The sequence below is a fragment of the Musa acuminata genome, chromosome BXJ1-7 (assembly GCF_036884655.1).
Source record: "Musa acuminata AAA Group cultivar baxijiao chromosome BXJ1-7, Cavendish_Baxijiao_AAA, whole genome shotgun sequence".
Classification (NCBI taxonomy): Eukaryota; Viridiplantae; Streptophyta; class Magnoliopsida; order Zingiberales; family Musaceae; genus Musa; species Musa acuminata.
The window spans coordinates 3206136-3226022 of record NC_088333.1 but is presented as its reverse complement, the minus strand read 5'-3'; the positions used below and the strand labels follow the sequence as shown (position 1 = coordinate 3226022).

General features: G+C 37.9%; 3 protein-coding genes and 1 long non-coding RNA gene across 10 annotated transcripts; 3 read left to right on the top strand and 1 right to left on the bottom strand.

The window, feature by feature from the left end:
- The first annotated feature begins 566 nt into the window (after nt 1-566).
- LOC135581767 (uncharacterized) lies at nt 567-4371 on the top strand. 2 transcript variants are annotated; one of them, XM_065190806.1, is made up of 3 exons: nt 567-706; nt 1037-1270; nt 3995-4371. In XM_065190806.1, exons 2-3 carry the CDS (start codon nt 1085-1087, stop codon nt 4172-4174), a joined length of 366 nt encoding a protein of 121 aa, XP_065046878.1. In that variant the 5' UTR covers nt 567-706; nt 1037-1084; the 3' UTR covers nt 4175-4371. The 2 variants fall into 2 exon arrangements, with proteins under 2 accessions (XP_065046878.1, XP_065046879.1); XM_065190807.1 differs by having other exon boundaries at nt 604-755.
- A 1633-nt stretch (nt 4372-6004) lies between these two features.
- LOC135678239 (cytoplasmic tRNA 2-thiolation protein 1-like) lies at nt 6005-15614 on the top strand. 3 transcript variants are annotated; one of them, XM_065190802.1, is made up of 10 exons: nt 6005-6261; nt 7155-7269; nt 9495-9637; nt 10851-10970; nt 12958-13070; nt 13155-13247; nt 13345-13385; nt 14256-14322; nt 14442-14553; nt 15253-15614. In XM_065190802.1, the coding sequence occupies exons 1-10, from the start codon at nt 6154-6156 to the stop codon at nt 15427-15429; spliced, it is 1089 nt and encodes a 362-aa protein (XP_065046874.1). In that variant the 5' UTR covers nt 6005-6153; the 3' UTR covers nt 15430-15614. The 3 variants fall into 3 exon arrangements, with proteins under 3 accessions (XP_065046874.1, XP_065046877.1, XP_065046876.1); XM_065190804.1 differs by having other exon boundaries at nt 6107-6261; nt 7163-7269; XM_065190805.1 differs by lacking the exon at nt 7155-7269 and having other exon boundaries at nt 6104-6261.
- A 1325-nt stretch (nt 15615-16939) lies between these two features.
- Nucleotides 16940-18842, bottom strand: LOC103991105 (uncharacterized). 4 transcript variants are annotated; one of them, XM_065190801.1, is made up of 5 exons: nt 18681-18842; nt 18546-18600; nt 17400-18392; nt 17196-17312; nt 16940-17123 (listed from the first exon to the last, which is right to left on the bottom strand). In XM_065190801.1, exons 1-4 carry the CDS (start codon nt 18840-18842, stop codon nt 17209-17211), a joined length of 1314 nt encoding a protein of 437 aa, XP_065046873.1. In that variant the 3' UTR covers nt 16940-17123; nt 17196-17208. The 4 variants fall into 4 exon arrangements, with proteins under 4 accessions (XP_065046873.1, XP_018684914.2, XP_018684915.2 ...); XM_018829369.2 differs by having other exon boundaries at nt 17196-18392; XM_018829370.2 differs by having other exon boundaries at nt 16940-17312.
- Nucleotides 17975-18686, top strand: LOC108953449 (uncharacterized). Its single transcript, XR_001979190.2, has 3 exons — nt 17975-18114; nt 18220-18333; nt 18484-18686. It is a non-coding gene; the product is annotated as an uncharacterized LOC108953449 (long non-coding RNA).
- Nucleotides 18843-19887: the final 1045 nt, after the last annotated feature.

Genomic DNA, 19887 nt, shown 5'->3' with positions numbered 1-19887 from the left:
GATCGATCAATCTCTTCTATCGATTATTTTGTTTGCGTCAGCCACGATTTGTTCGTCCGTCTTCCTCGTCGTCTCGTGGAAGAGAGGAGAAGGGATCGGAGGGAGGAAACAGTCTCCTCGGCTTAAGACACGAAAAGGCGGGCGGTCTCTGCAGCACTCCCTCGCGATACCCAAGTGTTGACCAATTCGTTTCGTTCCTACGTGCCGACGACCACTTGTTTTCCGTATTGTGCTCTCTCCCACTCACCCGCGAGCCCGTGGTAAACCGAGTCCGCATCCACGAACCGATACCCGTTATTAGACTACCGGTGACAGCGGATCTCGATTCCATGAGTGTCGATTTGTTTTACCCGCTACTTTACGGGTCGGGTTTACATGCCAAGACATCAATCAAGGTAGTCAAAGAACAATCAAATTGGTCAAATCTCATACGATCTGGGACGCGAATTTGGTCGGTTCATGCGGATTCGGATTGAGATCACCAAACCCTATCCATCATGCGTTGATTTGACTGTCTGCGGACTTTAGTATAGTCTCGTTATGATGGCTCTTCTGCGGAGGATCCAAATATGTTGATCCCGATCCGTTATCGATACCTTGATGACGGTCGAGTAGCACGTACACCGTTTCCCTAACCCCACTGTCCGTTTCTCACTCTTTCCGAATCGCAACCCTTGCCGCCGCCGCCGTCGAGCGCCACTTCGTCGTCCGTGCTTTTAAGCTCCTCCATTCATCGTCAAAATAGGATCTTTGATGTCTATGATATTCTCCTTCTTCTTCGCCTTCATCGTTTAGAACAATAATAAGACTGATCGACGTTCCTCTTTTCCAGCAAATTTATCTTCAACTCTAATTCTATGTTGAAGTATTTGTCATTTTATTTCTTTTTTTTCTTTGGGTTTTTGGGAAATGGGTTTTTTTGTTGATCATTGCATGATTTATTTATTTCTACTTATTATTAGGGAAGAATTAGTGACTGTTAACCTATAATGGAGTGGGACGGAGGAAGTGATTTGTGATCGTTTGTTGGTTTCAGAACTGGGAGGAGGTTGATAGCAGAAGTACAGTAGTAGGAAGGGGCACGATGAACAAAGATAAGATTTTTAAGCTGGCAAAGGGATTCAGGGGGAGGGCGAAGAACTGCATCAGGATAGCTCGGGAGAGGGTGGAGAAGGCGCTGCAGTACTCCTACAGAGATCGCCGCAACAAAAAGAGAGATATGCGGTCTCTCTGGATCGAGCGCATCAATGCAGGCGCTCGGTTGCACGGGGTATGTTTAGTTACCATTGCTTCTTATTAGATATATCAGTAGAGGTGATTGCCCTCAGTTTTAAATAAGAAAAATGATCCAGATTCATGCAATTTTAAATTTGTATGCTCATATTATTGTTGAACCAGCCTAGGAAAAATTCTGATTTTAATTTTAGCACCTCAGATTTGCAAGCTCAGAGTTTTCCCTTTTTGGTTTTTTTGTGCTTTGACTACATCAGGCATCAAAACAAGTTTCTCTTGTGAAGTAGAAAAAGATTGTTGATGGTAGCAAGTTGTAAGGTTAATTGATATGATAAGGTTGTATTCATTTCTTAGATGGGAAAAATATGGTGGAAGAAAGGAAGACAAAATTAAAAAAGATATCAGAACAGGAAAAGAACAAAATTTGAGAGCTCAAAATGGTAAAACTAAATGGTGCGAACTAAATGCACCAATTAACAGTATCTTGATAGATTATAAACTCAGCACTTTGGAGACAAGGATACATAAGGTCAAAGCTCTTTCTTTTTCTCTTCACGTTCAATTCTGTCTGTTTGGTGATAGATTTTTTTGTTACGATATGGTGTCATTGACCTGGCCCACCTAGGTATAAATGATTGATTAAAAGGTTCTCATATGCATCCTATTGAGTAGACAGAATGTAATCCTATTGAGCAGATAGAATGTACAGCAGCATGAGTTTTATGATTAACATTATATATGAATGAGGTTGCTTGAGTTGACAAGGAGGGAACATCTGGTTGGATTTTATTTGCTGTCTGAGCACGTCTAAAAATAGTAGTATTTTGGCATTTTGCTACTCTTTTTATAGTCTCTAGCCAGTCAATCCAATTTATAACCCCAAACTATTTCTTGTCAGTCTGATTAATAGGATGGAGTCCCAAGTCGCAATGCTATAGGCAAGGTATGCTTCCCATGCTATTATGCTTGGGTGCATCTTATTAGGTTATCCATACTCACGTCTTAGAAGCTGTTAACCAGTGTGTCGTCATTTTTTTTTCTTTTTTAACACATTATGAGTGCCACAGATCTTAGTGACAACTCTGTTTCTAATCATATTATCTCAATTCTCAACCACAATTGTGCTTGTACACACTGTATATTGGTGATGGAGGATAGAGTAAGATAAAAAACAGATTGACTTTATATCTCCTTTTTCGTCTAATATCACACAGATCTCAGAATCCAATTGTTGGAGAAGAGTATTAGCAATAAATGAAACAAAGACAGCTATCGTGTTTACGTTCTTCAATGGTTAACAGACACGGTGCTTCATAGAATTTTCTCTTGCAATTTTCATATCTGTGCATACTAGTTCTTAAACTTTATAAAAGTGAATAGTGAACACTCTTGCACCTAGGATTACAAACAAGTGAAAGTGTAAATTACAATAAGATTCGGCAGATTGTATAGATTTTACTGATGGATAATTAGTTTCATATCAAGGGCAGGTAGCAGGGATATTGGTAGAGGATGGGATAGCCGTAGTAGTTAATAGGGGTTTAAAGGAAAACAGTAGTATTGACTATTGAGAATAAGAGACTAGAGGGGTTAGATGAAAAGAAGATAAGCATGTGGCTAATCTCTTCTCAGTTTAGAAGGTGATGTCCGCTTCTTTTTCAGCTGAACTGTTCTTATTACATTTTAGTAGAGATTAATCAGTCACACATGGGGAGAGGATGCATATGCTTACCTCGCTCAACTGTTCTTATTACATTTTAGTAGAGATTGAGTAGTCACACATGGGGAGAGGATGCATATGCTTACCTCCTCCTGCTTGGTAAGAAAGCCAGAAGGAGTTAGACCTTATCCTTAGGTTTTTTTAAACATGTATGCCATTAAAGCTGGTCAACACACCCCAAACTGACTTGAACATGTTGGCTTTGACTTGGACTCTTGTCCCGTCCAAGAACCTCTGAATTTGAACAGATCATCTACTTCGGCCCAAATTTTCCAAATCTCTAAACCTGGTCCCAGATCCAAAGTTCATCAATAGCAATGGATGTTTGCTAAATGCAATGAATCCTGAAATATACAAAATACATTGTCTGTAAAATTTATAGTCGAGTAGTTTGCATACACCTAGCCTTTTTTTTGCCTTGTTCAATAAGAAAAAGAGGAATAGGAGGGGAAGGAGGAAGGGATAATATTTGAAAGTGGAAACTGTACCTTGCCAAGAACTACTTGATTCAATAGCACGAGAGAATTACTTGATCTCTATAATGCTGTGATTTGCTTCGCTGACTTATGCTCCATCCAGGTTATTAAAGTGGTAACTATATAACCAAATACATGTGTTCTTACTTCTAACTATTTTTTTGACTTATTTTGGTATTGTTACTCACAATTGGACTTTCAATATTGAGATAATCATGTTAAAATACAATCCATATTTCAAAATACATGGTATTCTTATCTGTGTATGTAATTGTAAAGCATTGTTGTAGAAATTATATTGTAGGTGTTTCTTTTGCAAGGGAGGATCATGACCAATTCATCTGAACATTTTAACTATGGATTTTGTCATTTTTGTAACAGTTATAAACAAATATCACCCTGTATTTTAAAATAAAAAGCATGTGGTACTTATTTGACTCCTTGGTTTTGATCTGTATCACTGACCAACTTAAGTTGCATGGTTAGACCCATGGTACTTTTGTATCAAATTTCCAATTCTGACTACTTCGCCTCTGATTCAGCGTGCTTTCTTTGTGTTTTCCAGGTGAATTATGGTAATTTTATGCATGGGTTGATGAAGGAGAATATCCAACTGAACAGGAAAGTGCTGTCGGAGCTGTCGATGCATGAGCCATATAGCTTCAAGGCACTTGTGGACATTTCAAGCAATGCATTTCCAGGAAACAAAGGCCTCAAAAAGGATAGTTCATCCATTGTTGCCTGAGAATCTTCTCTTCCATTTTGTTTATCTGAACCTCTTGTACTTGTGTTCTCAAGAGTAGAACTGAGTATATCTTTTGTAATCTTGTCCATCTTATAAGTCAAGAATTAAAACCACTAGATTCAATATGAAAGACACATTGTAAAATCAACCTTGTGCCACTGGCATTCATCATTAGAGCTGTAAAACCATCTTGCTCATGAGCAATGTGACCGTTGATCAAGTCTCAAAATAAATCAAATAGGTGCATCAATTGTTGTTTAACAACCTCTATATGAGATTTTTTTCTTTCATTTTTTTCTTCCTCTCTTTTATATTTTATATCTGATGTGCATTTCTGTTTTTAGATTCTTCATTTCTTATATCATTCGTTACAACTGATTTTCTTTTTTTCAAAAGATTCTGCAATTGTTTTTTTCTTTTTTCTTTCATAAGCCATTCCATATATTGATTGTACAGATGTTTAGAGGTGGTTGTTGTGGGTTGGATGAGGGTGTTCTTGTTTCAAGGGTTGGGTGACTAGAAGTTCATCTTGAATATATTTCACAAATATTATATAATTATATTAATACAATTACTTTTTACTAAAACGATATTATTATAATATTTGACTAAAATAAAAATTTTAGTAATCATTGAATCATATTATGGACTAAGAAATTTTAATAATTTTTTTAGAGAAAATGTCATTCATATTTCTTTCTTGATGAATTTTTGTTATCAATTAAGACTCAATATGTGAAATCCAACTAAGCTAGTTTCATAAACATGAGGAGCTTGATCCTAAACATATCAAAATAGATTAACTATATTTGTCACATTAGTATGAAATCATAAATACATTATGTTGATCAACTAACTTGAGTATCTAAGGTACCAATATTGAGCACCTTCAAGACTAATTTCTCAATGACTTGGCACCCACCCCACTATGGGCATTTCATTTCCTCTTTGGCTAAGCTTCCTATATCTAAAATCATGACTCCACCCTATAGAAACAAGTTGGGAAAATGCTCCTTAGAATCATCATTCATCTATTCAGGTTTCAAAGACATTAGAGTTTAAAGGACTAGCTTAGGATCATCTAATCCACCACATAAGATTAACCAAGATAATTTTTTTTTTATGATCAATGACTTGTCCTTGTTTATTCTAAATAATAAAAAAATTAAGAAACCCCTTTTACAATGTTTCTTAAACTGCCATATTCATTGTTTCAAAAGAAATTTCTTCCTATCATATAATTTCCAAAAAATAAAAATGATAAATTTAATATCCTAAAAAACGATAATAATTCATTTATTATTATTGGTGCACCCAAGCCACATTAATTAGTAGAATTGGTGAAGAATTCAATTCAAAGTAATACTACAAACTTATAAGTAGATAAATAAATAAAAAGGGGAGACTCTTGTCATTTTAATTCAAAGTAAAAATTATAAACTTATAAGTAGATATAAATAGATGGGATATACCTAATACATGAGGCTCCTATCAATACGAGATCTAAAGAGAGTATGAGACTTTCGTTAATTCGAGATTAGAAATGAACAATGTCTCTTGGATCGTAAAAAAATAATATCACTATTATACAAAGACTCACCCTCATAAGTAAATAAATAAATAATTATTATTTATTTAGATGTTGGCACTCGACTTAATTTTTATTATTTATTTATGTATTTATTTATAAGTGAGATAAATAAAAATAAATAAATAAAGTGAGATAAATAAAAATAATAAATAAAAATAAATAAATAAAGTGAGATAAATAAAATAATAAATAAAAATAATAATAAAGTGAGATGTTGGCACTCGACACCTCTATGTAGGTTAAATCACTCTTCCCGACAAGCCAGAGTTTGGCTCCGCAACACCGCTTCGCGGGAGAGCGAACTCTTCTCGTCGCGTTCCAGGCCGTGCCGGGCGCTCCTCTCTCCCCAATTTGCTCACCTCCTCCAATTGCCTTACGATCGATCCGCATGGAGGAAGGCGGCGCGACCGCGAAGCCGAGGAGAGCGACGGGGCGCCTGTGCTCCACTTGTAACCAGAGGAAGGCCGCGCTGAAGCGTCCCAAAACCCTAGAGCAGGTACTACCCTTTCCCGTGCCTGGTTTTTTCGTTGACATCCATCGACTCATCCGTGTAATAGGAGATGAAATTTAGTTTGGGTGAAATTAGATAGTGTCTTTATATTGACCATACGGCAGGAGTCTTGGGCACTGCGTTGCCCTTTCTTTACGATAAGGAATGATCGTGTACTCGAAATGGGTAATCGAGAAGTATCAGAGAGAACTTCTGAACAAAAAAGAAAAGAAAAGCTTGTAAAACCAGTGCCGAGATGTGAACTGTAGAGGTACATCTGGTGTATTTTGTGACCACCGAGTTCCACTTACATGAAAAGGAAAGAAAACAGATGACATCAGATCAACTTTATGAATCAAGATGTTGGACGCTTAGAAGGTTATCATATATGGGACGTTGTTTTAGTTGCTGTGTGGGATGTTGATAAAAGTACCGATTTTGACGAACTATTGGTCACCATATCATCTGGTATCACCTAAAAAGATAAAAAATAACACCTGATCGATATCAGATCGTATGTTGAGAATTAAGATGAATGATTGCGCATAATACAACTGATGTAATTTACATAGTGCGGCCGAAGTGTGGATGTTTATGTTGAAATTTGGTGTTATGAGTAAGGGCAGGAAAAAAAAAAAAAGAGTAGTCGATAGTAGAAATAAATAAGGTTAGGCTGAAATTACGTAGGATGAGTTGGGCATATCCAAAAAAATGATATTCTATAATCTGCAAGCTAAAGAGGGTCAACTCACATTATGGGTTCTGTGAGAGGAAGAGGAACAACCCCCACTAAAAAAAACCAACCCACCAAAAAGCATATCGGCCTTTGCTTTGGCATATGTTAGTTTCTATGAGAAACTACTTCAAGCTCAATGAAGATTTAATTTATACTTTTCTAGATCTGTAGGGAATGCTTCTACAGCGTTTTTGAGGATGAGATACATAATGTTATCATGGACAACAATCTGTTTAAACCTGGTGAGCGTGTTGCGGTTGCAGCTTCTGGAGGGAAAGGTGAACGATAAGTTTCTGCATAAATCATTCATGTGATGTTTCATTTTCTTTTTTTATTCTTTTAAAGGAAAATATGCATCTCTGTATACAATAACTTCTTTCTCAACATATTGGCACCTTGTGTCCAGTTGAATTTTGCTCTCTTGTTCTGTTGTCTAGTAGCTCATATCACAGTTTGATTGTTGTAAATTGCATTGACGAGACTAATGATGTATACTTAATATAAACCAACTGGATACTGTTTAGACATTCTTCAAAGTGGTCCTAGCCTATATTCCATTTTAAAAGGTAAAGTTTTTTGATAACTGAGAGAATTTGTCAGTTATGGATTTTATTTCTTTTGCATGTTCAAAAATAACATCTGTTTGGAAAAAAATTGAGTTTCATTTTGATTTTTGTTCATTGAGATGACCTGAAACTGGAAACTGCATAAGTTGAGTTTATCAGTGATGAAGGCAGATAAGGAATGCAGAAGACATGTAAAGTTGCAAATGTTTGATACGTAATAGTTTTAAGTCATTCTATGAAATTTTAATTCTTATTTAGACTATTCATGGCTCGTAGTCTAGTCTGTAGCCATAGGCCTGAATCTGCATTTAAGGATGGATTAATGCGTTTTGGGTACCAACAAGCTGAAAGATCCTTTGATATACCATCTGGGAAACCTGTTAAATTATGACTAAAAGAAGATTTTGACTTGGCTTTTGTAGCTCTTTTTTACAGAACCCATATGCTTTATGGACGTTCCTCATCTTCCTTCAGCATCTCATTCTCCAGCTTACCTAGCATCAGATCCAGCTGGCCATTGGCATTCCACTTCCGTTGCTCTTTCCCTCTGAGCTCCTTTAAGGCATCAGTTCGAGGAGTGTCACAATTATTATGTACAGTTGTACACTAGTTAGACTGGCCCTTCTGCATGTCATTGCTATTTCTAGCCATCTCCATTTCAAGTCATTGCTAGAGAACTTCGAGAAGTTGACAAGGCTAGGTATGTCCAAAGTTTTAGCTGGATTTGCTTTGTACAATTTAACCAATAACTTTTTGTTGGTTTAATGAAATCAGTTTGTTACACATCAAATTTGAGGAACTTTTGCCTTTTGATGTCAAGCCTCTAAATTTAGCAACACTTTTGGGTGGTAGACAACAGCAGGTTACCAACTTCAGCTTGTAGTTCTCTACTTCCAGGTCTCCATTTATAATGAAACAAAAATTTAACCTTACATATCCATTCCTCACCTAAAATTATTACTTCTTGAATAATTTGTTTATTGAATGCACTTGTGAATGTTTGATGCCTAAATTGATGGAAAAAATGTTCTGATGATAAGAATGCAAGAATACAGAACTAAAGTGAAAATATAAACATAGCTATGATCATAAAAAACTTGGATTGTTCTAGGAGGACCACCAGTCTGGTAAGGAGACTTGTTGTTTGAGATTTCAAACTGAAACAAGATCCTTTGTGGAAAGAAAGTTGTAGGAACATTCCATGGAAGCAACCACTTGTACACCTCATTAGTTGCTTCCTTCCCTTTTGATGATCAACTCTTTCATTTGGTGTTTTCTTGCTTGATGGAAGGAGTCTTGGATTGTCCTAGGACGACCAGTCTGTTAAAGAGACTTGTTGTTTGAGATTTCGAACCGAAACAAGATCCGTTGTGGAAAGAAAGTTGGAAGAGCATTCCAAACAAGCAACCACTTTTACACCTCGTTGGTTGCTTCCTTCCCTTTTGATGATCAACTTTTTCATTTGGTGTTTTCTTGCTTAATGGAAGGAGTTCCTGCATCCCATTTTTTGACTTCTGTTGGATTGGATTTGGAATTTCACCCAGTAAAGTTGCTCCACATTTTTCATCAATAGGAAACTTTTTTTTATAGCAGAAGTGCTTTGTTGCTGCAACAAACAAGTTTTTTTTCCCCACCATATACAAACTGCTTGATTGGTGTGGCAATTGTCCTAGTGGCTGACACTTAGATGCATATGTTATGACTGGTACACTGGTCAGGTAGGGGCAGCTGCACACTGCCAAGAGACATTGATATTTTCTAAATTTGTTTGCTGGAAGTGTGTTTATACATGAAAATTCCAATGTGTATTTTGTCATTATTCATCTCAGCTCAAGTCCCATGTTGCCTTCCACTAAGAACTATCTCACGCATAAATATGACTTTTTTTTCCAAGAACTATCTCATACATGAATATGATATTTATTTTCTCTGTGCAGATTCAACTGTTCTTGCATATGTTATGTCAGAATTGAATCGTCGGCACAACTATGGCTTAGATCTTTTCCTTTTATCTGTTGATGAAGGCATTACGGGTTACAGGGATGACTCACTTGAAACTGTTAAAAGAAATGAAATCGAGGTATGTTTGTACATATGACTCAGATGTTTTATTATTTATTTTTCATCACATATTGAATATTTTTATTCCATGTTGATATTGTGCATGCTTTTGTGCTTCTATTAAGATCTTATTAATAATAGTTTTGTTGTTTGTGAGGCCTACTTGTGCTTTATGTCCTGTACTTGGAACCACTGCATGATAAAGAAGTTAATATTTTTAAACAGTTTGTAAATTTGGAGTGCATAACTGCATATTACATATATATATATATATATATATATATGTGTGTGTGTGTGTGTGTGTGTGTGTGTATGTATGTATGTGTGTATGTATGGTGCTAATACACCCACATGGACGAGTCATGGCACAAAATGTGTGGTTCAAGGTTCAGATTCTTGTAGATGCTTGTTCCCTTGAATTTGCTTTTGCAAGTAATCTTTGAAGTTACTATTTTTTCAATACTTCAATTTCACAGTTATCTGTTGGTTGACTAATATACTTGAACTATTGTTTTCTGTTACTTTGTAAAAGAAAGCGTGCGTCTCATTTGAACTTCACGTAATAACCAATAATTATTTCTTCAGGTATACATTAGAACTCAGAAGTATGATAAAATGTGAATGCTAACTTATGAGGCTGTATGCTAATAGCAAATTATAATTTGGTTTATGATATATGTAATGCTGCATAATTCATCTGTTATGCCATGCCATGTATGTGCACAGTTCTGTGCTCTGAATTTATGCATTGAACTAGATACTGCTGTTTGTATAATGGTAGCATGGTGCTGGTGGTATACAAAAGTGTCAGCCACCTGGAATTTAATCATTGAACAGGTATCTCTACCCTTCTTTAGGGCATTAGACCAGATACTGTATGTATGTTCCACCACATGTTGGCTTGGTGTGGCAAAATATATTAGTTTGAACACTTAAATGTTTGAAGATGTATATACCTTTTTACCCTCAAAAGTAGTACATACCTCTTAGCATGCCTGCATTTTGATTATTGAATATACCATGAACTACATTTCACTAAGGCTCTTAGGCTGATAAACTATATTATTCTTTTGACATTATCTGTTAGTAATATTTCCGATTGTTCTTTTTTTTTCTGATCCTTACTTTTGCATCTCGTAATATTTAAGGCACACTCTTATCTTCAATTAAGTTTCATCTTTCATTTCTGTATCAGAGACTCATATATGTCTGGCTTTACAAATATTTTGCAGTATGGGTTGCCACTGAAGGTGGTTTCTTACAAGGATTTGTATGGTTGGACAATGGATGAGATAGTGAAGACAATAGGCCTGAAAAACAATTGTACCTTTTGTGGAGTATTTCGCCGTCAGGTATCTTAAGTTTCCTCCAGTGGAATGACTTCTCTCGTAACATTATTTTTGCTTGTTAAGCTTTATAAGTGCATATATAATTATACATTTGCAGCTATTTTAGAGTCTGAAAAAAAAAAAACAATGTTGAAAGTTATAATATCTAATTTCAATGACAAACATACGAATTATTTAAAAAGATGCCGTGAGAAATAATTTCTCTATACAAATCAACGATTTGTTCTTGGTTGCTGTTATCCTTATTCCTAGTCCTTTGTTGTTAATGAATCTCAAAATATTAGAGGTGGAAAGTTGCTTGTAACTTAGTGAATAAACATTTATGCGCATTTCAGATCAACATAATTAACAACTTTTTCCAGTTATTACAATAAGATGACCATGAAAAAATGTTAACATAATTAAAGATTATTGATTGAATAGGTTCATTCTCTTCTGTGTTTGTTTATATCACCAAAGATCTACTTTGGCTAGCACAAAGATCTTATCATATCCATGTTAGTCATGCTCTCACCTGCTTAATATATTCGTGAGCATGATGGTTGTCCAAATTTTATCTTACCTAGTGCTGGCCCCCATAGGCTTGGTGCATGCTGGCCAGTGCAGGAAGTCCATTCACCACATAATGGTTCAAGCTTCTTATAGGCTGTTAGCAAAGAAGTTTAATACATTGGTGCAAGATTGTCATACTTGAGAACTGTGCTGAGGATGAGTTTGTGTATGCTACATATGGTATTATCTTAGAAGGTGGATATGCCATCCAACAAGCCTTACCCCTTGTGACAATGATACAATGGTTCTTATTGGTTTTGGCCAAATGCAATTCTTTTTAATTCCAAAAGTTCTTCTAAAGGTTGCTTCCTCTAGTGTCATCATCAGCGTCCACATCTTCTTATTTGACATAATTGCACTGAGTAAACTGAAGGGTCAATACAACAAAGCTTTAACCTATATGAATATCTTCTAACAACTGGAGTTATTATATAAAAATGTGTGTGCTTTTCTTTGAACCTGGCGCTAACCTATAAAAGAGTAAAAGAGATCTGTCCGTCCATCATTAAGCATGGCACGTCATGAAATCTTCCAAGATATGGCATTCAGAGCTTATGTAATAAATGAGGAAATCTGAGGTCATGGTTTCGGATCTAAGGTACCAGACCTATATCAGTCGTTGGCCAGTTCGTACTGGCATAACGACACATGGTGTGCCAGTGCGCTGCAGTGTCAAGGAGTATCTGAGCAGGTGGAGACAAGCAACAGAAGCAGCAGGCCAGCTGTGGTGGCAGGCATCGTGATGGAGGCGGGTGTCATGAGAGAGATGTGAGAGAGAAAGAGAGATGGATGAGGTAGCATGTCCTGGTGCTCGCCAAAAAAGGATGAGGTAGCATGTGAGAAATAAACCAGATTGGCCTGCCAAAAAAAGACGGTCCATGTCCTGGTGCTCGCCTGAACCAATAAATGCACTGTCTAGAGGAAATTAGGAACCTTGTCTGAGGTTCCTACATAGCTGAAAAGCTCTAGCAGAGGATGAGGAATACACAATTTGTATCATGTAGGCAAATTATATGCTTGTAATGCAATCATATCTGACTCAAACAGCTTTTCGGATACTTACCAACTGGCATCAGACATTTAGAATTTAAACTTTTCATATATGAACTTTTGGAGTCTGGATGATACTTAATGTGCTGATAGGACAACATCTCATACTGAAGAAAAAGAATAGTGTTTCATGCCAATGACTCTGCTACAAGTGGTAATATTATTGGAAAAAGCATACAAGAGGCTGATAATTAGCTTTATTTGCTTGATATTTTGGATTTTGTTGCATACTACTCGTCATTGTGTCTAGATTTTATTCTGTGATGCAGCTTATTTCTTCATATTCTTTTCTTGGCATTTCTCTTTCAAATGCTCCTTATATACCTTAGATCGAGTTTGTCTTGACTCTTGAGGTCATTCATAATTAGCATGTTCTTGGTCTCCTCAGGCTCTTGATCGAGGTGCTGCGTTACTGAAAGCAGATAAGCTTGTTACTGGGCATAATGCAGATGATATTGCGGAGACTGTTCTACTGAATATTTTACGGGGTGACATTGCAAGGTAATATGCTTTTAAATTTAATATCAAGTTCATAGTTCTCTTTATATTAAGAATGACCACAATTTTGCACATTTGATCTTTTAGGTTGAGTAGGTGTACTTTTATAACTACTGGTGAAGATGGACCTATTCCAAGATGCAAGCCTTTCAAGTACACATATGAGAAAGAGATTGTTATATATCCTTGCCACTGAATTCTGATTATCCATGGTGTTATTACCTATTCTTCTATGTTAGTCTAAGTGTCTAACTACCAAACCTTAACAAAGTATTACGTATGCATATTTCAAGAAGCTGGATTATTTCTCCACTGAATGTAATACTTCATACTCTTATGTCTCTTATTTCTACTTATACAGCTCATTATCTTTTTATCCCTTTTAAGTGTAGGATGCCAATCATACTTGATGATGATTTATCAAGTGGGTTTAAGTAATAACGTGCCAATCACTTTCAAATTTGTACATGGGTGACACATTATGCCAGCGAAAATGGGTGATGGTTCATGGTTGATCTCAAGGTTCGCAATATCGTACCGTACCGTACCGGTATTTCGACTTAGGCTCCGTACCGGTACGGTACGGTATACCGAGCAGTACACTCAGGTGTACCGAGTACAGTCTACAGTGCTGCTACAGTCTACAGTGCTGCTACAGTCTACAGTGCTGCTACAGTCTACAGTGCTGCTACAGTCTCGGACCGGTAACAGTCGGTCCGCGTACTAAAAACCTGTCAGACTGGTACGTACCGCTCGTACCGGCGGTACGGCAGACCCTGGTTGATCTAATATCTTGCCTTAATAGTGTTGACTGGTGTTGACTGTGACTAACACTGGATTAGCACATGCTTTGAGCCCTTTGATCTAATATCCTTATGTGTTGACTGTTTTATGATAATGACCAATTAAATTACCATGAAGAACATAAATATGGGCATACGGATATTGCATCTCCAGAAGGACATGATGTTAGTGGCACTTTGGTGTATGATTCCTTTTTCTCAACTTGTGTATTTATAGTTGATAAAGCTTTTAAGTTGTAGAAAAAATTTACCTTGTTTCGCAGAGATTTGTAGCCTATTGAATGGCCTAAACTTTTATCACTGTGGATTTGTTGTACTTTTGTGCATTATACTTCAGTACTGTGCTTCCATTTCATCTCATCAAGAAATATTACTGGTAACGCAGGCATATATTCACCCAATGCTTATCGTGGGTTTGCTCGTGAATTTATTAAAGATTTGGAAAGAATGAGGTAAACCCTTTGCCTATTTGAACTTCACAGTGACAAAATCTTTTGGCAAAATTGTCTATGTTTAAAATTTTTAGATTTTCTTTGTACATTGCACTTCTAATCTAAATATCTATGTGTAGACCAAGAGCTATTTTAGACATCATTAGATCAGGTCAGAATTTTAGAACAGCGACATCAACCAAGATGCCAGAGCAAGGAACATGTGAGCGTTGTGGTTATATTTCTAGCCAGGTATTATAAGAATCATTCTTCTCTCATTGCACAGAAGTTTTCTTTTCCTTTTCTACCTATCAGATCTTCCCTAGTCACTACATCCTTTATATCACTGAATAGGAACTTGGTATGGTGACTATGGTCATAGCATGATTGACAGGATCGTCAATGTTAACTGCACTTGTAATTCGATGTTAACAGGATGGTAATAGAGTTGTTTCTATATTAACTCCCCCACTGATCAGGATTTATCAGTTAGCAACCCATACAAAGCCCTTGTAAATTGCCAACTGGTGAAGACAATTTTGCCACTTTTTCATGCATGATATTTATGATCAATATGACAGACAAGTGGATGGAGGTTTTGCTTATGAACTATGATCTAGTTGACATCTTTCTTGAACATATGTGTTCCACTTAACTAGCCTATTATGTGTAACTCCATATTAATATATGTTGATCAAGGAAATTGTGGCGACTGACACCTTTTCCCATGCTTGGTAGTGTGATACTTGTCTTTTTTTATGAACAACATATTAGTCCAGTCATTGATTAAGAAATGAAAATTATCAGAAATTAGTGATGTTTCAAACAATATTATTTCTATGATGGCTTGGTCTCCCATCCTTTATCTTCAGTTCATTATGCTTGTGAAATTTATTTTCAGATGTCTACATTATTGACAATATTCTGATGATTTTCCAATCTGAACTACAGAAGTTGTGTAAAGCATGCCTTTTGCTGGAGGGATTGAATCGAGGTCTACCAAAACTTGGTATTGGAAGAGCAAGAGGCACCAATGGTCTGAATAAGCGCGTTGAACAAAGAAATTTACGTTCAGAAAGGACTGGATCTAGTATAGACAGCAAACAATGCGGAACCCTTGACTTTTGAGTACCTGTTACAGATTGATGTTCAAGCTAACGTTAGAGCTATGTCGACCGGGAATTCAGACAATGTTCCGTGAAACTTGTGGTTTTTATTTTCTTTCTTTTAGAGGGTACAAACCACAAATATTACAAATGTTTTCAGTTGTACAAGTGCAGTTGTAAAAAAAAAGAAAACTATTTTTTCTTTTCTATCATGATGGCTGATATTTGTAAAGATTAGCTTGCATCTGGTGTGTAAAACCTTCTTACAGGCCTCTCTTTGGCGGCGGCAGAGGAAAAGCTTCACCTCTCATCGTCTGCTAGTTTTGGATTGGTTCCATGTTACTGCAGCACATTTAATCCTGTTATTTGGATGCAATTTTGTGGAGAAGGTGGCTATGTAAATCTCAGTCATGTATAAGACGATCGCCTATCAGAGCCCGAAGATGATGGTTAGACAAATAGCTTGATGAGGATGGATAGAAAGAACAATAGCAGGTTTGTTGATCGTGGAACAGCACTCAGTGAAAGGTAATTTTGTTCCATTATGAAAATTCAGTCTTTTCATTTTGCTGATAGATTCAGTTGCATAGACCACTGGTTTGTTGATTCTGTGACAGTTTTAATCTGCAAAACTAGATACTCTATACTCCTATGGGTTTATTTTTCATCAAAACCATTTTCTGTCAATTGTTGTAATTTTTGGCAAGTTTTATCAATATTCCTTGTGTCTCGTAAGAAAGAATCTTAGATGATGAAATCGAACCCACATGAATGCTTGGCAAGTCTGCCTACCTTTTCTTAGGGCGTAAGTTTTTCTTCCTACTCTAAAATTTTTTTATGCCAAGCAAGGACATGCAGCCATTATTGTGCATTATCAAAATCCCAACTTTGTTAAGCATTTTGTTTCTTTACTGTACCACTATGCTGTTTGTCTTGTTGAGTGTGTGACAAGAAATGGTTCGGTCCTTCATTATTCTGTTGAGTACTTAACAGTATTTGCAGAAGAAAGTAGCAAGTTGTCTTGGTTGAACCTGACCACAGTATGCATTTTTTCACCTACTAGTGTTTGAGATTAGCACACCTGCAGTTCTTTTTTCTTTTAATAAGCATGTCTGATACGGATTGCACAGAATCAACATCACCAGGAAATCTAAAATTGAACGTTTGCTTTTTCTTATTTAGAATGATTGAACCACCTTTAATTATTATTTTGCCTGGGAGTCTTGACATTGTAGTCTTAATGTTTAAACTTTAAAGCATTGTTAGGAATCTGAGGGTTGTTTCATGTGCTTGACACTCTCATTGTTTGATATTCTGGATCTTAATTTGCAAGAGTGGCTTGAGTTTTATGGGTTTCAACATCTTTTGAGCAGGATTATAATATCTGTTTTGGTCGTGTTGAATCATTTTTTTTGGTGTGGTTGTAAAGCTATAGCTTCTTGTGACTAAACAAATATCTTCAATTGTTCAACAAGAAAACCAGATGAACAGATAGAAGTTCTCGATTGTCCACAATAAATCACTCCAGGAAGAGAAGCTCTAAAAGCAAGTCTTGACAAAAAGATGGAGTCAAGTAAGCGATTACTTTCGTTATCTTGGCAGGATCTGCAGGAGACTGCGTGCAAGAACAAGATTTCGTTGTAGTGCTTGGATCTGCATTTTGCTGGAAATCATCTGACCAGGAGCTCGTCCACTTGGATCTTCGAGACTGATGAGCTACAGGGTGATATGGATTCACTTAGCAAACAGTAGATTGAGGTGTAGACTCTGTTTTTTCATTTATATTACCACTAGAGTACTTTTAGGATGCTGGTTTATCACCAGATGGCTGGGAATTAGGTTTGTCTGATGCAGTAGATGAAGCAGTTGAATCTGGCTGGCTGGTTGCTTTGGTCTCTGAAGTCCCTGTGGCGGCAGAGTTATCAATAGGAGTATCTGTTTTTTGGTTTGACTGAGTGGTAACAGATGTTGGTTTAGCAGTTGATGAATCACCTTGTTGTGATTGAGGTGTTGGCTGTGTAGCAGGTTCTGATTGAGAGATTAGATTGGATGTTGGACCTTTTGGTGAGCTCTGTTGGTCAATAGCTGAATCTGGTTTGTCAGCAGATGATTTGGATGATTTCTGTTCAAGTGATGGCTTGCTACTTGGTTCTGGCGCAGCAGTCCGGGGAGAAGTCTGAGAAGCTGTGGCTGCTGTCTGAGGACTAGTCTTGACCTCAGGGGTCGATTGAGGAACAACTGGAGTTGATTGAGGACTTGCCTGAGAAGCTGTAGCTGCTGCTGTCTGAGGACTAGTCTTGACCTCAGGAGTCGATTGAGGAACAACTGGAGTTGATTGAGGACTTGCCTGGGAAGCTGTAGCTGCTGTCTGAGGACTAGTCTTGACCTCAGGAGTCGATTGAGGAACAACTGGAGTTGATTGAGGATTTGTCTGAGAAGCTGTGGCTGCTGCAGGAGTTTGAGAAAGATGACTAATTTTGGCCTCTCGAGCCGTGGCAACTTCTTCAGCAGCAGATGACTTTGGAGTTTCAACCTCATTCAGCATTGCCACGACCTTTGTCCACGAAGGCCTGTTCGAGATCTTCTCCCACCACCTCTGGATGTTCTTCCTCGAATTAAACAGGTGGTTCCACTGCCTAGAGTTGACAAGGTAATGAGTGTTTGGGAGGTGAGACAGGTCTGCCAGAGTGAATTCATCGCCAGCAAGGTACATGCTCTCTCTCAGCCTATGCTCATACACATCCAGGACATTACCCAGCATCTTCTCGCTCTCGGTGACCAGTGATTGGTCCAGTTCATTGCCATTTGTCAGGGGGGCGAACGCTAAGTGGAAGACTAGTGCCCAGCTCGGAGGGTTGAAGCTCTGCTCCTCTGTCTTCAGCCATTGCTCGATGGATCCCCTGTCGAGTAGATCCCTCCCGAGAAGGTACTTGTTTCCATGCTCTGCATACTTCTCTGACACATAGCGACATATGGCTCTGGATTCTGACTTCCAGGGAACAGGAAAAGGAACATGTCAAAGACTATCTTGTGAGGATGGCCTTACTCATTTACTATTGTTGTTCATGCATCTCAGGCTTAAGACTATCTTGTGAGGAATGGACAAAATTGTGCTGGGAGGATGAAGAAATTACGTACCTAGTAAGAATGTGTCTGTGTCTTTGAAGGCTGGGACAGGAGCTCTCATGGTGGCCTGCTCAAGGGAATCAACATTTGGAGAGATGCACCCGTCTGATATCGAATGGAAAGTAAGACATGGGAGGTGCAAAGTACCTGGAGTTTGAGGATGTCTGCAGGCATGCGGTGGCCTTCATACATGTCCACCAGCTCGAAGGCGATATCCTTCTCGTAGAGGCAAGCAAGCACCCTCGACACATCCGGCAGCATGGGCTTCCCAAAGTACACATGCGCCACCGGCGGCACCGTCGCAGCCATGAATCCAAATGCCGGAGCGGAACACAGATGCAGCAGTTCAAAGTATCTCCTTCCTCTGCATGAAGAACGGTGGCTACTGGTAGGAGTTGCGAGGGTAACGGAGCATATAACCAAGGATAAAAGGGATTAAAGGGAAAAGAAAAAGGAAAAGGGTAAAGGGAGCAAGTCTCTGGGCTTTTTGTCTGCTTTAAGACCGACTTCCATTACAGCATCTCTTGGTTGCTTGTTTCGTTGGAAATTAGTTGGGTCAGCAAGCCGATTGAGATGCGGTGTTTCTGAGCGCATTAAAGCTGCAGATGATGAATGATGGCGTCTGGCGTAAGGAAGGAAGGAAGGAAAAGCAATTGCACAGTAAAAGGAGAGAAAGTAAGGAGAATAAAATCCGGAAAAGGTGCTTGGAGTGTTACAAGGCATTCGAAATCCAACATTCTACATAACTTTGTCCTGTCCTTGGAGTTGGTCGATTGCAAGTTTCAAGTCTGGCAGTAGAATGCAGTCCGAGTAGGAGAAAGAAAGCTTGTCGTTAAAGGAAGGACAACATTGGCAGTAGAATGCAGTTCGAGTAGGAGAAAGAAAGCTTGTCGTTAAAGGAAGGACAACATGAGCTCGAGCTTGTTGAGGACGCCATAAGCTGATCAAACCGGCCACGTGGGAGAAGCATGTCCCCTGCCAAGAGTACTCGCCTTCGATCGGAGGGCGACCGACCTCAGATGCTCCAATATACGGTTGCCATCATCGTCGTAACTGCCTTTGGTCGGTCGATCGGACCAACCACAGGATTTACCCATGCTGGAAAATTTAAGGGCACGCAACATGACAGTTTGCTTAGGGGTCGTAGATGGTTGTTACAAAACAAGAGGTAAAGGTCGCTCTACATCTGCGTTGACGTAATAATGAGGAGAACGATTATGACAAGAGGTAAGAGTCACTCTACATCTGTGTTGACATAATAATGAGGAGAGCGATGATGACAAGATGTAAGGATCGCTCTACATCTACGTTCATGTAATCTTTAAATCTACATCTGACTAGAATGTTAAAATTA